At 45.3% G+C, this 25406-nt stretch overlaps 1 protein-coding gene across 3 annotated transcripts in view; it reads right to left on the bottom strand.

Moving 5' to 3' along the window:
- The window catches only part of SDK2 (sidekick cell adhesion molecule 2), a 945724-nt gene that overhangs the window by 61434 nt on the left and 858884 nt on the right, over nucleotides 1-25406 (bottom strand). For 2 of the 3 annotated variants that reach the window (XM_069199808.1, XM_069199809.1), the window contains 4 exons: nucleotides 19166-19291; nucleotides 16224-16388; nucleotides 13366-13506; nucleotides 3146-3284 (listed from right to left, as the gene is read on the bottom strand). In XM_069199808.1, the coding sequence (XP_069055909.1) occupies nucleotides 3146-3284; nucleotides 13366-13506; nucleotides 16224-16388; nucleotides 19166-19291 (571 nt within the window). Of the gene's footprint in view, nucleotides 1-3145; nucleotides 3285-13365; nucleotides 13507-16223; nucleotides 16437-19165; nucleotides 19292-25406 lie in introns of all 3 variants that reach the window. The other variant, XM_069199807.1, reaches the window with a different exon arrangement.

The raw sequence follows: 25406 nt of genomic DNA, 5'->3' as shown, positions 1-25406 counted from the left end.
CAAGAGTCCCGACGGTGCCGTTCAGGGTTGCTGCCCCGCTCGTTGCCATCCTGTGACACTCGAGGATGCCCCCCCACACCGCACCCGCCCGGTCGAGAATAGCCTCTTCATCGCCCACAGCTGCCTCACACAGGGGCCCCTTGTTCCCTGGGCCTGAGAGAAGATAAAGAGCGCCTTTGCGCTGCCGCTGGGGAGGTGCCAAGAGGAGGCCTGAATATCAAGTATGAAAGGCCTAGAAACGCAAAGCCATCATCTTCAAAGAACCGCTTAAGGTTAGAGATGGGTTCGGTGCCAGCAGTGGTCGAAACCGCAGCGTCCCACACTCCCGCCGCCATCAGGTGATCGCTGGTTGGGGGCGAGAGGAGGACAAGCTGGGGGCTTGGCAGGTTTCTTAGAGTCGTTTCTGCTTGAATCGCTAGCACAAAGAAATCCCGAGTTTTCGCATCGTTTGTTGGCTCGAATGGTGGAGGCAAACATTAGCTTTCCGGGTGAGTCTTGCATAGGATAAGTGTTCGTTTTTCTCCACATAATGTGCGACCCACGCTCAGACCTGGCAGCACCAAAGCGCGAGACTGCAGCCGTGGATGACAGACGTCAACTGGACCCGGTGACGAAGTGATGGCCCTGTAGAGTAGATTGTTAGTTTCTACAGCTCCAATCCTTGCAGGTGAGAGGTGCGATGAATATATATATATATATATATATATATATATATATATATATATATATATACACACATATATATATCCTCCTCAAAGCACTTCGAGAATTTATAAACATACATAAAAAAATAATATATATATATATATATAGATAAACATTCAGAAATGATTTTATATATATATATATATATATATATATATATATATATATATATATATATATATATATAATCATTTCTGTATGTTTATAATTTCGTGAAGTGTTCGAGGAGGACAGGACATGTTAAGGTGCCTTAAAAAAAAAAAAATATATATATATATATATATATATATATATTTAAAGTGCCTTAACATGTCCTATCCTCGAAACACTTCGAGAAATTATAAACATACAGACATTTATAGTAGGAGTCAGGCAAAAGCCTAACACGTTTCTGACCCTGTCCACGCCCTACCAGATCTTTTAGGCGCACCATCCTGAAAAAACACTTTCACTAATTTTAGGTATCAGGCTCACCACGCTGCCTCTAAATAGCTCCCAATAGGAGAAAGAACTTGCAGCTGAGGACTGCTCCAAATTAGATTTTGCATTGATTTGCAGTGTCTTTGAAATGGAAGGGAGCAAACGGGGTGTGCTGCCTGCAGCACAAAGACCAAACTTAAGAGTGGAGTAAACTGAATGTGTTCATATGTTTCTGTGTTTAAATAATAAGAAGCACTTAAAATAATTTTGCATTGTATTATTAGTACATTTCTGTAGTGTTTACTTCCCCTGACGAGGCATGAAATCCCTTTATACAGGGGATCATTCTGCTCCCTTAAATGGGTTAGAATTGTTCCCACCTTTCAAAATGTGAACCATGAAACGAGGTTTGAGGCCGAATCACTTTACTCTATTTCAAAATATGAATAGTACTCAAGTTCGGAAAATCAGTGCGTTGCTCTTCTTGCAGCAGGAGCAGCAAAGCAACCTCAGTGAGTGTTTGATCCATTTTGCACATGTGCAGTTTGTGTAATTTGGGTCCAGGGGTGGTAAGATTCTGGGATTGTACATACAGTAGATTGCACAAAGACTGCCAAACACTACATCTTAAGGGTGACTGGCAGGATCCTGCATCTCGCAATGGCAGGAGGAACGTTACACCCTACAAGTGGCAGCATGCAGGAAGGCAGAGAACACAAGATGGGTCCTGTTGCACCCCTTGTCAGTCATCGGTGTTGGGATCCGTGACTGATTTTCATGTTAACCCCTAACGATGCAATAAGCCCCATTTAGATCATTTGTATTCATATACTTATGGGGCCTTTCTGAAAACCAGACTCGAAACCTGCCCTCCTGGACCCAAGGTGGAGGAGCAAGACAGACTTTTTGCATTGAAGATGGCTGCACCCTGTGATGTGGCACAAATCCGATGGGCATCCTGTTTAGAAGTCACGACGCAGCATGAAGGCACATCTTCAGAATGGCTGGAACGCAGACCCCGTGACACAGCTTGTTATATGTGCAGACATACCCCACAGGCATTAAAACAAGGCGGCCTTGCTTCTGCTACTGGGTGAAACCCCTTCATTCTGTGGCCTGCCTTTATCCCAAAGGCGCATGATGTCTGGCAAAATTTCAATTCATCGAACTTGACTTGTAAAGCTTCCCAAGTTTTGTCCTGCTCGATGTAAGCAAGTTTGAATCCCTTCCACGAGCTCTGTGGGCCCAGTCCCACCTCCCTAAACGTCTGAGAAATCACGAGGCTGCTGGTGTTTTTGTGCCAGTGAGTAGGCCTTATTAGACAGCGCTCGTGCCAGCAGAGCACCCATCAGGCATCTTCAAGTCCCAATGAACATACCCATCAGGCTCTTTGCTGTCATGGTGCTGCCATCAGACTGCTATTCTGCTGAAGCGAAAACGAATATGAAGTTGTACCAACAACCATGGCCATCAGTCAGTTCTTGCGCCTGAAATCAGTCCATCTCAGCCTCCGGTGGCAGCAGACTGCTGATCGCAAGCCTCTTTACATCTTGTAGTCCAACACTTACAGACAACTAAATAGATTGTTCCCTAACTACATTTATGTCTGTTTACATAGGACTCTGCGGGCGGGGGGAACGAGGGAAGAGGGTCTGGGGCATTGTTAAGGTGAAATAAAAAAAATAGCAAAGGGCCTATGCTGCAAATAAATATCGTCGTTCAAGCTAGGGTAACACTAAACTCGCAATTTAGACAGCACCACTTAAAAGCATTGTCAACATTTCTGCAAAGAGATGTTGCTGCCTAAAAGTAAAGAGATACATTTCCTGATAGGACTCTCTGAATTCTTCTTAATTTTCCAAGCCAGTCCATTTTATTCTACTTGTAACAATAATAATAAAGCCAGAAAGCAACACAAAGAGGGAGAGACATCCCCTGACAAAGACCTCCTCACCCCAAAGCCTGCACTGATGCGGCACTCCCCCTAGGCCAGTGAAGATCTTCATAACCTGAGCGATACCTGGTGTAGATGCCATTCTTGCGACAGAAGGAGTTCTTCACCGACAGTCGTCGATTGTTGAGCTCTAGAGCGGGAAAGCTTCCTTCATCCAGGCTCACCATTTCGCCATGGCCCAGGGCATTTGACTTAGAGTTGCTCACTTAGGGGTAAGAAGGGACAGAGAGAAAGATCAGTACCTGTGGGAAAGTCATTATGCATTATGGCATGTCTGAAAACAGGCACTACCCACTTTCATAGCTCAGAACAGTATTTTCTGCCCACAGTGCAAAACAGGGCCGGACTGGGAACCCAAATCACCCCTAGCAAATTTTGTCAGACCACCCCCCATAGCATGCACAGCAAGCAAGCCTGCCCATTACAGTGGGGTGCGGGGAGCTCCACCCCCCCAAGAAAATTCTGGAAAAAAATGTCAAAAAGGCATTACACTAAACATTTTCCATTATATATCCAATTGTATTTGTTTTTAAAGCATAGTAAAGGATGACCTTACAGTGCACCAGGATGCAGCAATCTTTATTGGGGTTGATCAATGATTCCCTTACCATTACCCTCTATCTGCGCCTCTCATCTCTCTGCAGTCCCGCTCTCACATGTATTTCATTTGTTTTATGGCGCCTCTCACCAGCGTAGGATGTTGGAGCACTTTACCTCACACACACACACACACACACATACAGGGAGTGCAGAATTATTAGGCAAGTTGTATTTTTGAGGATTAATTTTATTATTGAACAACAACCATGTTCTCAATGAACCCAAAAAACTCATTAATATCAAAGCTGAATATTTTTGGAAGTAGTTTTTAGTTTGTTTTTAGTTTTAGCTATGTTAGGGGGATATCTGTGTGTGCAGGTGACTATTACTGTGCATAATTATTAGGCAACTTAACAAAAAAAAATATATACCCATTTCAATTATTTATTATTACCAGTGAAACCAATATAACATCTCAACATTCACAAATATACATTTCTGACATTCAAAAACAAAACAAAAACAAATCAGTGACCAATATAGCCACCTTTCTTTGCAAGGACACTCAAAAGCCTGCCATCCATGGATTCTGTCAGTGTTTTGATCTGTTCACCATCAACATTGCGTGCAGCAGCAACCACAGCCTCCCAGACACTGTTCAGAGAGGTGTACTGTTTTCCCTCCTTGTAAATCTCACATTTGATGATGGACCACAGGTTCTCAATGGGGTTCAGATCAGGTGAACAAGGAGGCCATGTCATTAGATTTCCTTCTTTTATACCCTTTCTTGCCAGCCACGCTGTGGAGTACTTGGACGCGTGTGATGGAGCATTGTCCTGCATGAGAATCATGTTTTTCTTGAAGGATGCAGACTTCTTCCTGTACCACTGCTTGAAGAAGGTGTCTTCCAGGAACTGGCAGTAGGACTGGGAGTTGAGCTTGACTCCATCCTCAACCCGAAAAGGCCCCACAAGCTCATCTTTGATGATACCAGCCCAAACCAGTACTCCACCTCCACCTTGCTGGCGTCTGAGTCGGACTGGAGCTCTCTGCCCTTTACCAATCCAGCCACGGGCCCATCCATCTGGCCCATCAAGACTCACTCTCATTTCATCAGTCCATAAAACCTTAGAAAAATCAGTCTTGAGATATTTCTTGGCCCAGTCTTGACGTTTCAGCTTGTGTGTCTTGTTCAGTGGTGGTCGTCTTTCAGCCTTTCTTACCTTGGCCATGTCTCTGAGTATTGCACACCTTGTGCTTTTGGGCACTCCAGTGATGTTGCAGCTCTGAAATATGGCCAAACTGGTGGCAAGTGGCATCGTGGCAGCTGCACGCTTCACTTTTCTCAGTTCATGGGCAGTTATTTTGCGCCTTGGTTTTTCCACACGCTTCTTGCGACCCTGTTGACTATTTTGAATGAAACGCTTGATTGTTCGATGATCACGCTTCAGAAGCTTTGCAATTTTAAGAGTGCTGCATCCCTCTGCAAGATATCTCACTATTTTTGACTTTTCTGAGCCTGTCAAGTCCTTCTTTTGACCCATTTTGCCAAAGGAAAGGAAGTTGCCTAATAATTATGCACACCTGATATAGGGTGTTGATGTCATTAGACCACACCCCTTCTCATTACAGAGATGCACATCACCTAATATGCTTAATTGGTAGTAGGCTTTCGAGCCTATACAGCTTGGAGTAAGACAACATGCATAAAGAGGATGATGTGGTCAAAATACTCATTTGCCTAATAATTCTGCACTCCCTGTATACAGAAACAGTGAATCATACATGTGTAAATCAGTGTATAAAATATTGATAAAGGGGACTACAAGGTGTACAATTCACATGTCATATGTACTGTTAGGCATTTTTTAAGAGTTCTTGGACCGGGGAAGCATAAACTCAGAATTCAGAATGACACATAGTGGTTAGGGTTAACTATACTAATAATTTATTTTTACCCAAACAAACCCTTTTCTATTAAAATTAGGATATTCAAAGACTGGGAAAAAGCATAACTTTGTAATCTGTACTAAGCAGTTGACATGGAGCTCTTTGATGGCGATTCATAGCTCACTGTGCTAGATTACGATTTCTAACTTATGAATTGGGTAGTTATAAAAAGCTCTGCGACAACAGCAGTATCCCAATGAGCGATGCACATGAAATAGTGTTCTGTATTCTGCGTAGTACACATTCTTTGCAGCAGGCATATTAACCCTCTGCGCTAACTTAGATGATTCAAAACTGCCTCCAGACAAAACCTTGATCTCTCTCTGGCAGGTACATTAATCACCAGAGTTATCTTGATACTTTTGTTGTTGCCTGAAAACTGTTGGATATACAAGGAACTCTGCAGTGCCTTCAAAACTGCTGCACTACTATAAAACTGGCCCCTATTAACAAAACGAGGCACCCCACTCTTCTAGGGAAACGCCTGGTGCCCGATACGGCCACTCTGGCCTTGGTGAAAAAGACCTGGACAATTATGCTTCTGCAATGCTCTGTGTATTAGAAACACGGTTTAGCTGCTTTGCCTTGCTAATGTGGCATCTGGTTATGTCAATGGTGATATTGTTAGAAAGAAATCCACCTTCCACAGAAATCATGTAAGCCAGCTACATGATGCAAACAGCTTTGTGTGTTTTGGTGTCAGTGCTCTCTTCTGTGCAATAATTACATGCGTCCCTCATGCCCTAATGTGAAAAATGATTATATGGAATCAACTGTCTTCATAGATAAACAAACACGAGCTAAGGAAACGTTTGAGTCAGAGTAAAATAATTTAGAAGAATTGTGTAGCAAGATTGTTTTTCTCCATCTGCTTTGTTGAAAAATGCCAAAAGGGATATCATTGTATTGTAAGCAGGACAACAAAATTGTAAATATCGTGAAGACAAAGCTTATGTGTTGTGAAGGAAATTAAACCAAGTGGTTCTTATTAAATCCATACTTTAGGCTTCAAAGAGGAAATTAAAAGGCAGGGTAAATTAATTTTATTTTGTAATCAACCACTGTGTAAACATAAACTGCAACATCATTTAAACATAGGAAACATATTCATCTGTCTCAAATAGTAAAACAAAAATTAAGACAAATTGCCATTGTCACAAAGACCAAAATTATGTTTTTTTCACTTTCAATACATCTTTCAGAGTGCTTTTGTGCATGATCACTCCTTTCTCCACTGACTTTGTATGCAGAAATGCAGATAATTACTATCCATTTGCTTGATGCACCCTTTGAGAGGTCACTCCACCTACAGTTCTGCAAATTCCCCACAATACTCGGCTCTCTATTAGATAACATAGGGCCAGATGTAGCAAGGCATTAGCGCCTCGCAAACGGCGAAAAACGCCGTTTGCGAGGCGCTAATGCCTGTGCGCGATGCAGAAACACATTTTGCGAGTCGGAACCGACTCGCAAAATGTGTTTCCGACTTGCAAATAGGAAGGGGTGTTCCCTTCCTATTTGCAACTCGCACCGCGATGTAAGTTGATTTGTGACCGCAAAAGCGGTCACAAATCAACTCGCAGTTACCATCCACTTGAAGTGGATGGTAACTCATTCGCAAACGGGAAGGGGTCCCCATGGGACCCCTTCCCCTTTGTGAATGATCACAAAAATAATTTTTCAGAGCAGGCAGTGGTCCAATGGACCACTACCTGCCCTGAAAAATACCGAAACAAAAGGTTTCGGTTTATTTTTCAAAGTGCAGCTCGTTTTCCTTTAAGGAAAACGGGTTGCACTTTGAAAAAAAAAACCTGCTTTATTGAAAAGCAGTCGCAAACATGGAGGTCTGCTGACGACAGCAGGCCTCCATGTTTGCGAGTGCCCATAGTCGGTATGGGGCCGCAATTTGCGACCCACCTCATTAATATTAATGAGGTGGGTCATTGCGACCCCATACCGACTCGCAGAAGGTGTCTGAGACAGCTTTCTGCATGTGGTTTTGCGAGTTGCAATTTGCGAGTCTCTATGACTCGCAAATTGCAACTCGCAAAACCATACTTACCTACATCTGGCCCCAAGTCTCATATTTTGGTGTGTGTGTCTTATCTTCAACAGCACCAAGAAGTATGCAATTGTGGTAATGTATTTTATAAATAACCTATAGCACATCATAACATAGGATATGACCCTCGCTTCCCCGCCGCTGCAGCTCCACCTGCCCAGGCCCCTGCCACTTGTGTGCAGGTCTTAGACTCTACCTTTGCGCTTTGCATCTGATTTGCCTTCTTCTCTCCTGTTGCCTTTTTTCTCTCCTGTTGCCTTTTTCTCTCCTGTTGCCTTTTTTCTCTCCTGTTGCCTTTTTTCTCTCCTGTTGCCTTTTTTCTCTCCTGTTGCCTTTTTTCTCTCCTGTTGCCTTTTTCTCTCCTGTTGCCTTTATCTCTCCTGTTGCCTTTATCTCTCCTGTTGCCTTTATCTCTCCTGTTGCCTTTATCTCTCCTGTTGCCTTTTTCTATCCTGTTGTGCTCTGCCTCTGATTTTCCTCTTCTCTCCTGTTGCGCTCTCCCGCCTTCCCGCTCTCCCGCCTTCCCGCCGCTGCCCCCGTGCGGCCCCGCCCCCCCCTGCTCCCATTCGTTGTCCTCCCTCCCGCCTCCCAGCTGACCCCTCCTCCCCCCCTTCCCTCTTATGGTGGCCGCTGTGCGGCCACGGCAAGCCCGTCTGCGCCTGGACCGCGCCCAGCGCCAGAACCCCTGGCCCCCACCGCACTCAAAACACCCGTCTAAGATACAACGCCACCTCCCTCAACCCCGGACGTACAGCCACCTGCCACCAAGCCAGCCCTAAACGCACTCACGGACCCTTCACCTGTCAAGACTGCAAGTAGACATTCCACCGTACCTGCAGACCTCCTACCGGCACTCGCACCAACAACCACCTCAAGGGCATCCTTCTCAACACACGCTCCGTTCACAAGCACGCCATCGAACTATGGGACCTCCTGGACTAAACAGCACCAGACGTCGCCTTCATCACAGAAACCTGGATGAACGCCTCCTCGGCTCCCGACATCGCCTTAGCCATCCCCGACGGCTACAAGATCGCTCGGAAGGACCGCGCCAACCAAATAGGGGGAGGAATCACCATCATCTACAAGAACTCCATCAACATCACGACCACCACCAAAGACACCCCCCTCGCCGCCGAAAACATACACTTCCAGATACACACCGACCCCAGAACCACCCTCAGAGGAACTCTCGTCTACAGGCCCCCGGGCCCACGTGCCCTATTCAGCGAATCCATCACTGACTTCATCAGCCCGCACGCCCTAGCCTCACCAGACTACACCCTCCTCGGGGTCCTGAACTTCCACCTGGAGAAAAACAACGACAACAACACCGCCACCCTGCTCGACAACCTCGGACTCAAGCAACTAGTGAACACCCCCACCCAGACCGCTGGCCACACGCTCGACCCCATCTTTTCCGCCAGCAACCACATATCCTTCAGCCACTCCTCTGAACTACACTGGACCGACCACAGATGCGTCCACTTCACCTTCAAATGGGAGACCCACCACCATCGCACACAACAAATCCCCCGCAGACCCTGGAGCAAAATCTCCACAGAGCAGCTCCTCTCAACTCTGAACCAAAACCAACCAGCCATCACCACCGACGCCAACAATGCAGCCCTCAGCCTCACACAATGGATCACCAACTGTGCCGACAACCTCGCCCCACTAAAAAGCCACCCAAGAGGGACCAACATCAGGAAACCCCTGTGGTTCACGGACGCCCTCAAAGAATCCAAGAAATCCTGCCGTACCCTCGAAAAAACCTGCCGCAGAGAACACAACGCAGAAAACATTTCAGCCCTCAAGATCTCCACCCGTGAACACCACCAGCTGATCCGCTCCACCAAAAGGGCATCTTTCAAAGAGAGACTTGACAACAACACCCACAACAGCAAAGAACTCTTCAACATCGTCAAAGAGCTCTCCAACCCCAGCGCCAGCTCCAACACCATCACGCCCTCACAAGAACTCTGCAACTCCCTTGCTACTTTCTTCCATCGAAAGATCGCTGACCTACACAACAGCTTCGGACCCCAGACCCCACCGTCCACCACTGAACCAACAGCCCCCGCCACGACCCTCAACGCCTGGACCCCCATCAGCTCCGAAGAGACCAGAATCACCATGAACACCATCCACTCCGGTTCCCCCTCGGACCCGTGCCCCCATCACATCTTCAACAAAGCCGACTCCATCATCGCCCCCTATCTCCAGAGCATCATCAACAGCTCGTTCGCATCTGCCACCTTCCCCGAGAGCTGGAAACACGCGTAAGTCAGCGCTCTCCTGAAAAAATCCACAGCTGACCCCAACGACCTGAAGAACTTCCACCCCATCTCTCTTCTCCCCTCCCCGGCCAAGGTCATCGAGAAGTCCGTCAACAAGCAACTGACCAACTTTCTTGAAGCTAACAACCTGCTCGACCCTTCCCAATCTGGTTTTCGTGCCAACCACAGCACGGAAACCGCCCTCATCGCAGTCACCGACGACATCAGAACTCTGATGGACAACGGAGAAACAACCGCCCTCATCCTCCTGGACCTCTCGGCTGCCTTAGACACCGTATGCCATTGCACCCTAATAACCGCCTCCGCTCCACTGGAATCCTAGGACAGGCCCTGGACTGGATCATCTCGTTCCTCTCGGACCGAACCCAAAGAGTCTACCTCCCGCCCTTCCGCTCAGAACCCACGGAGATCATCTGCGGCGTACCGCAAGGCTCTTCGCTCAGCCCTACCCTCTTCAATATCTACATGAGCCCCCTCGCCAACATCGCTCGCAAACACAACATCAACATCATCTCCTACGCCGATGACACCCAGCTGATACTCTCCCTCACCAAAGACCCAACCACCACCAAAACTAACCTACAGGAAGGAATGAAAGACGTCGCGGAATGGATGAAGCTCAGCCGCCTGAAGCTGAACTCAGACAAGACGGAGGTCCTCATCCTCGGACACTCCCCGTCCGCCTGGGACGACTCCTGGTGGCCCACGGCTCTGGGCACCGCACCAACCCCAACAGACCACGCACGCAACCTCGGATTCATCCTGGACCCCCTCCTCAGTATGACCAAGCAAGTCAACGCCGTCTCGTCTTCTTGCTTCCTCACCCTTCGCATGCTCTGAAAAATCTTCCGATGGATCCCCGCCGAAACCAGAAAAACAGTTACCCACGCCCTCGTCACAAGCCGCCTGAACTACGGAAACACCCTACACGCAGGAACCACCGGAAAGCTACAGAAACGTCTTCAACGCATACAGAACGCCTCCGCACGCCTCATCCTCGACATACCGCGCCACAGCCACATATCCGCCCACCTGAAACACCTGCACTGGCTCCCCATCAACAAAAGGATCACCTTCAGGCTCCTCACCCACGCACACAAAGCCCTCCACAACATGGGCCCCGAATACCTCAACGGACACCTCTCGTTCTACACGCCCACCTGTCAGTTTCGCTCAGCCAGCCTCGCCCTCGCCACCGTCCCACGTATCCGCAGAACCACCGCTGGAGGTAAATCCTTCTCCTACCTGGCAGCCAAAACATGGAACTCCCTCCCCGTCCACCTAAGAACTACCCAGGACCACCTCGCCTTCAGGAAGCGCCTCAAGACATGGCTTTTTGAGCAGCTGTAACCCTCCCCTCCCTCCCTAGCGCCTTGAGACCCTTGCGGGTGAGTAGCGCACTCTATAAATGCATTTTGATTGATTGATTGATTGATATCAATGGCACATGTCACGAGACATGTGACACAGCCAATTTTTGCATTTTATCCAAAGATCTTTACACTGTGTGATCTTCAGTTTTAAGCTTAGCATTGTTAACAATCCAAGCATGCATCATAGGACTAGCAGAAAGTGCCACATGTGACATGGGGCTACTTGGCAACTACATAGGTGTGAATTTGTACCCGTAAATGAGTTGTGTGATCCTGTATGTGTGCCCATATGTGTTGCTCCTGTAAGTCAGCGTCTGTATGAATGGGAGGGTGTGTGCATGTTATCTGTTTGCATTGTTGGTTGAACATGTATTAATGTAGGAGTACAGGTGTCCCTCCATATATGCGTTGGCCCTTTGTGTATGGAAACACTGCTGTCTTGCTCCTTCTGCATACGCGCACATACCCCTATGTGATATAATGGGGCTTTTAGCATTTGTTAACAAGCATTTACAATGCAATGGGTCTCGTCTTTGCTCGACTTAGAGCTATTAGCGTTGTAAAGTACTATCCGGACTTTTCTTGCCACATAAATTGAAAACGAAAAGTAAATTAGTTTCACATAAGCGAGCCGATTTAAAGTGCCATGGCATGAGTGTGAAGCACGAAGGAGAGACAGAAAAGGAAACAGAAGTTCGCTCGCAGTCAAACCTATTGGCGGTTATGCAATTATCCATGTAATAGGGGCGATGTCATGCAAAGTGCTCAACTACTGCCCAGCGAGATCGTGCTGCATAGGAAATGAAAAGAAAAAGTAGTCCAGAAGCCATGCGGAAAACATGGAGCCTCGTATGTTTTCAGTAGTTGTTCGTTGCGCTCGAGGAGGGCTAAACACCAGAAAAGGCATGTCGTAGGCATGCCTTTCACTAATGAAATCAAGTGAATTTTAAAAGGCAAGCCCACGAGCCAACAAAACTGATGGGTGTGCGGTGGGTGTGGTTAAAAGCCCACAGAGAGATTACAACTGTCTAGAGCGCTTGCGATCAACCCTAAAAACTAGCTTTTAAACACTTTTTAAGTTGTCCAACTTGGTGTTTATTTTGAAAGCAGTAGGATACTAAGAAAACTGATAAAATGTCGACATTCGCTGTTTCTGAGCTACTGTCTGCAGAGCAGGCACTGTTTGATTTACATAACTATGATTCACTTACCATCAACAATTCTAAAAGTAGTTAACCAGTCTCTGGTTCTACTCTGTAACAGATTTCTTAGCATTTACTGCACGTCTTCTTAAAACAAATGCTGTGCAAAACAGTTTAGAGGCTTGAGCTTTTAAGAACAGTAGTTTATGAGGCACGTGCATTAATGGAAAAAGTAATTTCTTTAATGCTTTGATTTTTTTTCTTTAAAAAATGTATAACTGTTTATCATGCTCCTGTGGATTGTGATGGCAATATCACTTCTCACAGCACTATGAAACTGAAAACGGTAACAGAAAAAGCTATTTACCAATGTAATCTAAATTGGGGAAAAAAATTCAAAAATGCGCCTTAAATCATTTACTAGTATTCATCAGATACCACATGTACAGGCTCATATGATTTCCAAAACGCTATTCATAATTTGGTCAACTCGAATTTAAGAGTCAAAATACAATTTTCGTATCTCCTACTAAAAATGCAGTATAACATTACCATGTAGGCACCATTACTGTAAATGCAAATTATATTTATACATGCATGCAGACAGAAACACCCTTTCTTTTACAGCGTGCCTAATGCCACGTCGATGGGAGTGAGCATATTAAACATTTTTATCAGGAGTAAAAGACTCGGTGTCTTGGACTATGGGCCTGATTTATAGTTTAGCAGACATATTACTCCATCACAAGTGTGACGGATATCCCGTACGAGGTATTATAAGTGGCATAGGATACAACAGACTTACAATATGGCACATGGGATATCTATCACGTTTTTCCAAGAAACTCTAAATCATGCCTTTTTTCTGAAATGGCCCCGGCAGAGGCATGGAAAGCAGTCCTCTTGCCCAGGATCATACCTGAGTCTGCCTTCTTGGCGTACTTCTTGCTCTGGCCCCTGATGATGAGGATGAACACCAACAAGAGGATGAAGATGAGTCCGACCAGCGCGATCACCACCAGGAACCACCACTCCTCGTAGAAGGGGTTTGCTTTCTGGGCTGAGAAGGAAGAAAGGCACAAGTGTAATTATGGGGACCGATTAAGTAGCGTGCAGGAGGCAGGGGATGGAGAAAGACACAATCCACTAGTATTTTTAACTGGATATACGGGCAGCTTCATGGAGGTCTTGTTAGATACATAGAACATACACGTTACATAGAAATATTGAATATTATTGTGATGCAATATGGGCTCCCTCCAGCTTCCAGCTTTACTCACTCTTACATTCTCAGTTCTGTTGCTGCCCAGTTGTCCCGAAGAATGCCTGGCACCTCCCTGTGGGGTCTTTTAGATCGTTAGAAGCATGTAGGCTCCTTTATCCCAATCGGTTGAAGTTATTCACCCATCTTAAGTTTACTCTCTCCATTGGGGACACATAATAAAGCATCTAGGTATTCCACCAAGAGGTAGTTTATTTATATATATATATATATATATATATATATATATATATATATATATATATATATATATATATATATATATATATATATATATAATTATTATTTTTTTCACTCGTGCACCCTGTACTGCTCACCAGCACCCAGAGGTCACGTAGGATCAAACCATTCTCCGAAGTGCTCCTTCCACATCTGGGGCACACCACAAACATCAGTGAGTGGTGTGAGGATGAACCTTAAGATGAAGCCCGCCACCCAAGCTGGGTGAGGCATCTCGTCCTTAACAAAGGAATTTGTTGCTGTCAAGAGAGACAGATACAGACAGACCCAATGTGAGTTTTTTAAAGACTATGTGCATCTTTTATGTCTTGACTAATAACACTGTATGTAAACAGTAGTTATCTGTTCGCAGTAAGGTGTCCAATAGGACACTGCTCTGACCAATGTAGTGTTCACCTACAGTCGAGGTCTGCAGTGCTAGGAGCCCAGAACATGCAGTGCTAACTCTTCTAACTTGGCCTTGCAGAACCATCCTATTATTTCAGTTTGTACCTTCTGTTAGAGAGAAAAAAACACATGACCTAAACAAAGTCACTTTTTCTGACTCCTATGTGAAGTAAAGGTGAAAATCCTCCCTATGCACATAAAAAGGTTCACCTTAACAAACTATGCCCAGTACCCACCTCAACTTCAACCTCAGCCCCCACCGGGCTTCACGTGAAGCTGTGATTATTATTAATATTAATCCTATACATTCGAAATGTTACGGGGAATTTCTATTTAGACGACATCACAAAACCATGTTATTGTCTATTTGAAGGGTTCTCATTTTATCGACCTCTCGGGTATGAAAGCTGAGCCGGCCCTTCCTCCATCCTAACCTGCGGTCTTCAGATGTGCAGCAGGCACTGCTGAGCTATTCACGGTGGCTGATACATTTGCATTTACCTCTGGGCAAGTTTAACGGATATTCTTTTTTCCCAGCGCCCTGCCTGAATAGATGTTTCATACCCTGGCTGGAGGGCAAACAGACACACACAAGCACCTGCCTGCCCCCGAAGCCCTGCAAACAAGCGAGTGTTGACATGGGCAGCCGACCTTGGGGGCGCGTGCCTAGGCTGGGTGAGAATGTCAACAAAGTTTTACAAAAATAAATACATAAATACTTGAAAATTATGTTAGGGAATATTTCACACTTGGCGCAGGCAGACGAGCGGAGGAAAATCGGGATGTTTCCCAGAGACCTCATGGGCTTGCATAGAGCCAGGTTCATGTCAGTCTTTCTCACTCAGCGAGGACTACCAGGGCCTTGTTCTCTTTCTTGATTGTTGGTGAAAACCACTTATTACTAGTTGTTCTCAACTAATTGTTCAACCTCGTGTTCACGTTCGGAAATATGAAATCCTGACCACTGACTTGAAGTTTTCCTAACGAGACCTGCAACTGTCACTCAACCCATGGAACTACGTATTGGCTGCCTGTAGAACTCCTAAAATGTAACCCACCAGGAGGGTGTTTTATGGTTTTTGAAGTTGGAGTGGCAGTTTTAGACTAAAGTGGTGGTTACAAAAAATGATTTAAAATGAGCGACATAATCATAGTGTCTCTCAACATACAATATGAAAAACAGACCCGCTAATAAACATTCACATCTGTTAGGCCGTGGCGTAACAAAACTTGAGCAGGCTCACCTGCGAAGTACCTGGCGGGGTCCCCCTGGACCCAGTCAGGGGCCTGCCGCCTGTGCACAATCTACTGTGCTGAGGAGGCCCCCTGGAGCTCTTTGTTACGCCACTGCTGTGAGAGTCCCTCATGTCCTGGTGAATGACAGTCTCATTTCGGTGCGGCAAAATTAGAAGTACTCTATATCAAGAGACTACTGTGCTGATGATCTGACCCTCGCCTGCTCCCAACCACTGCAAATAGGAAATATCCAGATCTGAGGATAACTTAATCTCAATGAGGAGAATGTAGCATCTGAAGTTCAAGAAGTTGTATGCGTGCATGGTAGTGTGTTATTGCACCCTCGGATCCATTGTTCGACAAGAACTTGGCAAACCATTTGAGTGAGACTAAGAGAAGAAATGGTATCTACCCAAGCAAGGCTTACAAATAACATGGCTGCCTCAAATGTAAAGGACCTCTGGTTGTCCCAACCTTGTATGTGCCTGCTTCTTCCCCCAGCTAATAAAATTGGCTATTAGCATAAGCAATCTGGTCACAGCTATTATCTCAATAGACCAGAGAACCTCTAATACTAATGTGCAGCTCCTCAGAAGCACGCCCTGGCTAATTCCCCCTTCCTGTTTTCATACCTGATACTGACTGTGATGGGGAGCTGGGGGTTCCATATCCATAGTCGTTCACAGCAATGACCCGGAAGTCGTAACTCACACCTTGCTTCAAGATGTCCATGCTGAAGGTGTATGATGTGACTTCTTTTGGAATATCTTTGATGAGTATATCCCATAATCCCTCATCTGAAAGAGGAAATGCATCTTTCCTTTGAGTTCTTAGGACATAATTCACTACAGAAATAAAAAATTCATGTTTTACTGGTGAGGTGAAATGGTGTGCTGTTCATTTGGTGAAACATGAGTTTATAAAATACTTATGCATAATCTTCTCCCTACTGAAGAGTGTGCGGACCAATGTGCTCCCATTCCCATAAACATTTTCCTTCACAGTACCTTGTTTTCTAAACATCATTCCTGGAAAATGCCCAACATTCATGACAATGTCTGGAACTAGATTTAGGAGTCTTGTTGGGAGAAGACCAAGATGATTTACGATCAATCGAACAGAAAGTCTGGGAGTGGTGTTTCGGAACCACTAACATTGGCTGAAATAGCTATCTAACATTGTGTAGGATATGAAATAGTACATTGGGTAGGATGGGAAGACTTACATGGAGTAGAATGAGAAATCTTACGTTGTGCAGGGTTGGAAGCATTGGGTTGCCTAAAATCAAGTCTTTCACTGGGAAAAATGAGAAGATTTACAGTAGCTAAGATAGGAAAACTTACATTGGGTAGGGTACACACAATTATAGGAGAACATGTAGAGTTGTGTATTGTCGAAATAGTGGTGAATTCTGATGCTGTTAACAATAAGAAGATCTCCAAGGGACTCCATGTAGAGGGTGAAGAAGTTAGGGACTAGATGGAACCCCAGGGGACCCGGCAGGAAATAGGGATTTTCTGGGACTTGGTGGTCTCCATATGAAAGAACTGGCAATCAGGAGGAAATCCAGTGAAGGACTAGGTGAATCCTATAACAGACTTCAGGGTTTGCATGAGGTGTCAAAGGCAGCTAAGGCTGTCGAGCACTACAATGAAGCAGGGGGTTATCTTCATCTATGGCAATTTACAATGAGTAGGGTAGCGGTTTCTGTGATTCAGCGTGATCTGAAGCCAGATTGCTAGTTGTGAAGGAGATAGGTATCTTAGAATTACATGCTTTTTTAAAGATCGTGCCCATATAGGGCAGGTGAGTGATGGGCCAGTAGACGGCAGGGTCATCAAGATCTATTGTATGTTTCTCTAGGAAAGAGAGGATGAGGCTTTCCTGAGACCTTCAGGGAAGATGTCCTAATTGAGAGCATTTCCCCGGAGATGGATTTGAAGACATAAAAGGGTAAGCCAACATACTCATTGGAGGTGGCGATGATGGAGATGAGAACTGGGAGCTTATGCAAAGCCTTACATAAGGTCAGCTAGATCTGATTTTGTTAACATGAGTTGGATGGGATAGGGCTTCTTATGATGGGCAAGATAGGAAGCATAGGTTTGGAAGAGGGAGGTGCAGAATGGAATATTTATGTTGCCACTTATAACGTGTAGAATAGAATTCTTAATGTCGATGAAGATGGTAGTGTTACATTGTGCAGAAGAGGAAGAATTATGTTAGCTCCAGTGGGAGGTCTTGTAGTACATAGCCTGGTAAAATATAAGTTGGAAAATAAGATTCATGCATTTAACAACTAGACAACCACCAGTTCCATATGATGCAGCCAGGAGCCCAAGATAGTATCCGGGTGAAACAGTGCAGAAGAATAGATGATGCTACTTCTTTGCTTTGATGAAGCTAGTTGGATTGTAATTACAGAACCATAGAATACTGAAAGAAAATCAGAAGCAATTACCAAAGCTACAGTTTACAATTAACTGCTTCTGTAGAAAATGTGACCCAGTGGGCAAGTTTTTGACTGAGGAACTTAGAGACCTAGGTTCCAATTCCTGATTTAGCACATGACAGAACAAGATGTGATTCAAGGCAAATCATGTTATTTCCATGCCTGAAACAGTCACCACAGGTCACAAGTTGTGTAATGTATATTAAACATAAAGCACAGGCATTGTATGGTTCCAATCATCATTCGCATTTGATGTATCTAGCCTTTATGCTGCCAATAATCCTATGTACACCCTTGCACTGCTTGCAGTATCTATGCTAGAAATATTTTGTTCCCATATAAATAATATTTTTAAAATATTCTTTGTGTTCTACATACTCCTATTTAAACATGCCTAAACTAAAATACAAAGTTCAGAATTCAGGGCAAAAGCTCATCATTGTTAACGTGGTCATCACTTTACTATTAATACTGTTTGCCCTGTGTCCGATACATTGATAAATATCTCGGAATGAAAACTCTAGATTTATTGGAGAATAGGTGAGCGTGTATTGGGAAATATCTGATCATGTATTATACCAACTTTTCACATGCACTGAAGAGGATCTGACTGACCATTGGAACAGAACCTATAGATGGAAAGGTTCATTAAGAGTGTTACATAAAAGTTATTGCTCACTGACATACTCATGCACTCACTCACTCCTAGAGGCAGACGTGTTATGTGAACTTGCCTCTTAGTTTCTTTCAAGTGGAAGACCTGACTGCTTTAGTGATATATCAGTGTGGCCTGGAAAATATCTAAGAGTCCTGATGGCATATCAGTGAGTTGTGAAGAAAAGGTATGAGTGTGTTGGAGAACACTCAGTGTGTACTGGAGAACATTCTAGTTTACCCTGCAAAATATAGGAGTGTGGAATTTTGGGACAAATTCAGCATGTGTCTTTAGGAATATCTGAGTATCTTGGTGATACTTCAGTGCAACATGAAGAAGACATGGCTGAACCTTGGAGAAATATCACAGTTTATCATGGAAAAGGGCAGAGCTAATCTTGGAGGTGTCCCATAGAGTACTTTGTAATATGTTTCTTGTTTACATTTGGATTGCAGTTTTTTTCGTACCTGAAGGCCGTGCCTCAATGACATATCGAGTAATCGGTCCCTTCCCAGGATCTCCACTTGACCACTGAATGGCAATAGCTGCCCCATATTTGGACACAAAGGGCACACCTGGAGAACCCGGGGCACCTAATATTAGAAGATAAAAGACAAACTTGTGTAAAATAGTATGAAAGGATAGACAACGAGATGTCAAAATTAGAGACAACAGTGGAATCTAAAATGCACAATTTCTGACAAGAGAAAACACTGAAACTCCTGGTCTGATTGACAGAATGGATGGACTATAAAGAAATCGCGCATCTTCCTAGCATTCTGATGTGTCTGAAAAACATGTGGGGTATGACACTTAAGTTACTGGTTTGAAAGCCCATTTTCATGGCCATCATATCCTAGCACTGGATGACCATGGTGCTGCTGTCGTTTTGCCTCTGCATTTAATTGGTTGTGAGGCAGCCTCCTGTAAGGCAGAAGAGTTTGGTGATCAGGGCAGAGAAGGCACACATCATGATGGCTGGCTTGCGATTACTAGTTCTTCAGCTTCACTTGCCTTCCAAAGACAATAAACCATTGGGAAATCGCCAGATTGCCATATAGACAGATGCTGGTGTTGTAGAATTCCAGTAGTGAGTGTGTGAGTGGTGGATATGCTACACTGGTGAGACCTCATACATCAATCGTGTTCTAAGGGTCTTTACAATACTATGAGGATACAAGAATCAAATGACTGCAAGAAAGGGGTGTAAAGTCAGTATGATATCTCTACATGCTAATGATGAATCCGATGCCTAAATCTGGGCACAACTTGAAAGTCAAAGTTTGAAGGTGGCTGACAAGAACCAGCTTAGGTTTTCAGTTTTGTGGGGCAACCATAAGGGTAATAAAAACACCACCCCTTTAAGTGGCAAGACTGTGTCATTCCTAATCGATGGCAAGGAGCTGTGCACACACCCACCGCAGGTCCACAACAAGGCAGCTGTACCACAAGAGCAGATGGTACTCTGCCCAGCCACGATCAAGTGTGCAGGACTGGGTAAGGAACCAAAGAAGCACCAGATTATTCTCCAGTGTCCCTACAGGAAGGATGCGGAGGGTGAGACACTCCTGCTGCCCCACTGATCTTAGTCCGGAGTGGCGAGGGGAAGTCTCCCCCGGGTTCGCCTTACTCTATGTGCGTGGGATGCAGCTGGCATCCAGGGCACCAAATAATTCCCAGGACAGAACCATCTTCTTTGTGTTGCCATGGCATTTTAAAAGGACGCTTGACTTTAAAGTGGCTCTCAAACAACAAAGCAAGCTCTGAAAACAAACAGAGACACAGACACAGTGTTCCGAGTGGTAACAAGCGCTCCTCTCTTTGTGCTGGACATCTGCCTCCTGCCAGGGAACGAATTCAGCTGAGAATCTTTAATATAATACTAGACAGGCCCTTTCAGGGCGGAAGTTTCATGCCTGGGAAGAAAGATGCCCCCCCCCCCTCACTATTTACTCTTGATTTCCTGCTTCACTCCCCCAAAGCACCATAATTCTCAGACATCGGTTTTGGACTCTAAATCCTTTAATATGATTTCAGGGATGGTTGTCTAGTTGTTAGATGGAGAGCCTCACAGGCTGCCCTGTCCTAATGGGCGGCCTGGAACAAGCTGCCTGACCTACCCCGTGGGAACACTGCGCTCTCCGAGGCAACGACCGAGGAAGCACGAGAATTTGGAAGTCGTGCAACATCTTCATTAATAACTTGATGAGGTCAATTTTTGGGCCTAGCACGGGGTTAAACAATAAAAAGGACACAACTCCCTTCAAGAAAATCAGTAGCTTTCGAGACAGTGGTGTCTTTGAAAGTTCAGAAGCGTTGTGAAACAGAGTTAGGTATTCGGAAGGCCACTGACACATGTATCAATGGAAGACCACATTATGTGGCACTGTTGACTAAAGTATGCATCAGAAAGAAAACTGTGAGGCACAGAAAAGCAAAACTTACAGCAATTTTGCGGTGAAAATTATGGAACAAGTTATGGCATTATTGTCTAACTATTTTGACAATTTAACAAACATTGATTACAGAGGAATCCTAGTGCTAAAAATGCATAGATTTCCGAAGAAAGAAAAGTACACACATTTAGTCATTTCTGTTCTTAATGTCAATCACTAAAAATGAATAATTTTATGTTGCATGGAAGCACAGGAATTACATTTAACTAACACTTCCCTTTTTGCGTCCTAGGGTAAAATAATTTGAATAAAAGACACACTGCTGCATTCTGCAGGAAACATGCATTCACGTGCACATTTCATGTGATAAAAGTGTATCTCATTTAATCAACACACGTGAGTTATGATCTAAAAATTGACTTCTGTTTTAGGATTACATTAAAAATGCGCTGGATAATTTATTTTCATTAAGAGCCCACTCTTTAAGGTCATTCATAATTATAACATAATTTGTCACTACGAGGTACTGTAAGATTCAAGACACAGAAGCTCAAAAACAATTCCATAATGTTGGGAATTCTTTTACATTCCGAGTGCCCTGTTGAAATAACCGCTTTTTTGAGAACACTATCTGTGATATAACAGGTTTTGGCAAAGCCAGTAGGTTTCAGCAGTGAAATCTATTGACTTTGCCAATGCTCTTTATGTAACACAGACACCATGGATGCACGCACATCTGAGGCGGCCATCTTTGAATTAATTTCTAATATCCTGAACAGACTCATTAAAAAAGGGCCATGTGGATGCATTCAAATCCACAGCAGCCATCTTTGAATGCATCTGTAATATTTGAACAAACATATTCAAAGATGGCTGCAGTGGATGTGCACGTATCTGCGGTGGCCATCTTTGAATGGGTTTGTTGAAACCATACAAAACCATTTCTTGATGCCTGCCAGGCAAACACGTTCTATGTACACTCAAAGGCGGCGATCCTGAATTAGGTAAAAATCCGTTTTAAGATGGATGGCTGCTGGGCAGAAAATGAGAAATAAGGAAGATGGGAAGGGGCTGTAGGAACAGAGGAGCGAGGGTGAAGTATGGGGAATAGGTTAAAATAATGAATAGTATGGGGAGTGCCAGGAGAAGCAATGGCCAAGCATGGGGAAGGGCAAGGGGAAGCAGCATGGAGAACAGAGAGGTGTGGGGGAGGAGGGGAGGTAATGTGAAGGTGGAAGCAGCACATGGGTGAGAGATCAAGAGAATACCTGCACTCCCATGGAGTACTTAAAGCGGAAAGTAGATCCCTGAATGCAAGTGTGAGAAAGTAGCCTCTTTCTAGCATGGTTATCCCCACTTTTTGGCCTGTTTGTGAGTCTGTGTCAGTGTGTTTTTACTGTGTCCCTGGGATCCTGCTAGCCAGGACCCCAGTACTCTTAGATAAAACCCTATTTGTCAGTGTATTTTGCCTGTCTCACTGGGATCCTGCTAGCCAGGACCCCGTGCTCATAGTTTGTGCCCCAATGTGTGTGTTGTCAGTAGTGCTTAACTGTGTCACTGAAGTTCTGCTAACTAGAACTTCAGTGCTCATGCTCTCTCTGCTTCCAAATTAGTCACTATAGTTTAGTGACTTCATTTACCAATTCCAATTGGCACACTGAACCCCCCCTTATAAGCCCCTACTATATGGTACCTAGGTACCCAGGGCTTTGGGGTTCCAGGAGATCCTTATGGGCTGCAGCATTTCTTTTGCCACCCATAAGGAGCTCAGACAAACCCTTTCACAGGACTGCCACTGCAGCCTGTGTAAAATAGTGAAACCCACTATTTCACAGCCTTTTTCGCTGCACTTAAGTAACTTATAAGTCACCTATATGTCTAACCTTCATTTACTGAAGACTAGGTGCAAAGTTACTAAGTGTGAGGGCACCCTTGCACTAGCAAAGGTGCCCCCATGCTGTCCAGAGCCAAATCCCCAGATTTCGGGAGTGCAGGGATGCCAATACACATGTGCAGTACATATAGGCCAATACCTATATGTAGCTTCACAATGGTAAATCCGAATATGGCCATGTAATGTGTCCAAGATCATGTAATTGTCCCCCCATTACAAATATGTTATGGGGGGGCAATCCCATGCATCCTGCTGCCACCTCACAGACAGGGTTCTGCCCTCCTCGGGTCTAAGCAGCTCAGTCCCAGGAAGGCAGAACAAAGCATTTCCTTTGGGAGGAGAGTGTTACACCCTCTCCCTTTGGAAATAGGTGTTACAGGCTTGGGCGGGGTAGCCTCCGAGAGCCTCTGGAAATGCTTTTAAGGGCACAGATGGTGCCCTCCTTGCATAAGCCAGTCTACACTGGTTCAGGGACCCTCAGTCCCTGCTCTGGTGTGAAACTGGAGAAAGGAAAGGGGAGTGACCACTCCCTTGTGCATCACCAACCCAAAGGTGGTGCCCAGAGCTCCTCCAGTGTGTCCCAGGCGTTAGCAATCTTGTTTTCCAAGGTGTGTGGACACTCTGGAGGCCTCTAAGTGGCCAGTGCCAGCAGGTGATGTCAGAGACCCCACCTGATAGGTGCATACCTGGTTAGGTAGCCAATCCCCCCCTCAGGGCCATTTAGGGTCTCTTTTGTGGGTTCCTCTTCAGATTTGGCTTGCAGGTTTCCACCAGGAATCCTCTGCACTCCTGCTTCATCCTCTGACCTCGGATCAACCACAGACTGCTTGAGGAAACGCTGTAACTGCAACAAAGTATCCAGAAAGGCTACTGTGACTCTGCAACTTAAGCTCCAGCCCGCAACTGCAACATTTTCCACGGTGTGCACGCTCTGGGGACTCCCTGTCTTCACCCTGCACCAGAAGGACCGAAGAAATCTCCAGTGGAGTGACTGAGTCACTTCCCTGCTCCAGCAGGCACCTTCTAAGACAACAAACGTTCTCTGGGACTCCTCTCCTGGCGACTAGCATGCTCCTTGGAACACAGGTGGTGGACCCCTTCGACACAGACTGTCCTAAGGTCCAGCTGTCCAAATTTGGAGGGGGTAAGAGCTTGCCTTCCCCTGTGCACTGCGTCATCTTCACCTCCTGAGGCCTCTGTGCACTATTTGCAAGAATCCTTCGTGCACAGCCTGGCCTAGGTCCCCGGCACTCTATCCTGTGACGCTCAACTCACTGAGTTATTCTCCAGCGGCGTGGGACCTTCTTTTGTAGTGCTCCAACGCACGCAATTTGCACCTTCTTTGGCCCCGTGTCCTGGGACCTCTGTGGTGCTGCGTGGTCATCTGTGGGTTCCCTCCAGTGTTTGGAGCCCCCTCAGCCTGAGTTGAGGCCCCCAGGTCTCTCCTGGGTCGAGGCAGCGCCATTTTGACGCAAACCGCAACTTTGCTTGAACCAAGGCTTGTTGGATGAATCCACCGCTGCAACTCGCCTGCATCCAACATCTCCACATGGGACATCCTTTGCATCATGCAGGAACCTGCAGCCATCTTCTTTGGTGCTCTTCTGCAGACTTCTTCCAACCGGAGAGTCCTCTTTTGCACCATCTTCTAGATTGGCAGGGGCTCCTGTCCTTTCTGGAATCTTCTGCGACTTCTGGACTTGGTCTCCTGTCTTCACAGGTCTTCAGGCCCAGGAATCCACCAGTTGCTTGGTTCTTGCAATAACTCTAATCTCGACTTGTAGTGTGTCCTCAGGAAACTTGCAGTACTTTACTCCTACTTTCCTGGGCTCTAGGGTGGGGTATTTTACTTACCTTTGTGGTTTTCTTACACTCCCAGCGCCCCTCTATACACTACACTTGCCTAGGGGGGAATTAGTGATTCACATTCCACTTTCTTAGTATATGGTTTGTGTTGCCCCTAGGCCTATTTCTTCCTATTGCATTCAATGGTATTTTCCATTGTTTGCACCATCCTATGACTATTTACTTACCTGATTTTGGTGTCTAGTGTATATATTGTGTATCACTTACCTCCAGAAGGAGTATTGCCTCTAAGATATTTTTGGCCTTGTGTCACTAAAATAGAATACCTTTATTTTTGGTAACACTGAGTATTGTCTTTTATTGTGTATAAGTACTGTGTAACTATAGTGGTATTGCAGGAGCTTTGCATGTCTCCTAGTTCAGCCTCAGATGCTTTGCTACAACTACCTCTATCAGCCTAAGCTGCTAGAACACTACTACATTTCACTAATAAGGGATAACTGGACCTGGTATAAGGTGTAAGTACCCAAGGTAACCACTACAAGCCAGGCCAGCCTCCGACAGCAAGCAACATCAGAAGTGGTAGGAAACAGTTAACCAATCCGAACAGTA

Source organism: Pleurodeles waltl, chromosome 7, assembly GCF_031143425.1.
Source record: "Pleurodeles waltl isolate 20211129_DDA chromosome 7, aPleWal1.hap1.20221129, whole genome shotgun sequence".
NCBI lineage: Eukaryota > Metazoa > Chordata > Amphibia > Caudata > Salamandridae > Pleurodeles > Pleurodeles waltl.
The sequence above is the reverse complement of the archived record's forward strand: the minus strand, read 5'-3'. Positions and strand labels throughout refer to the sequence as shown.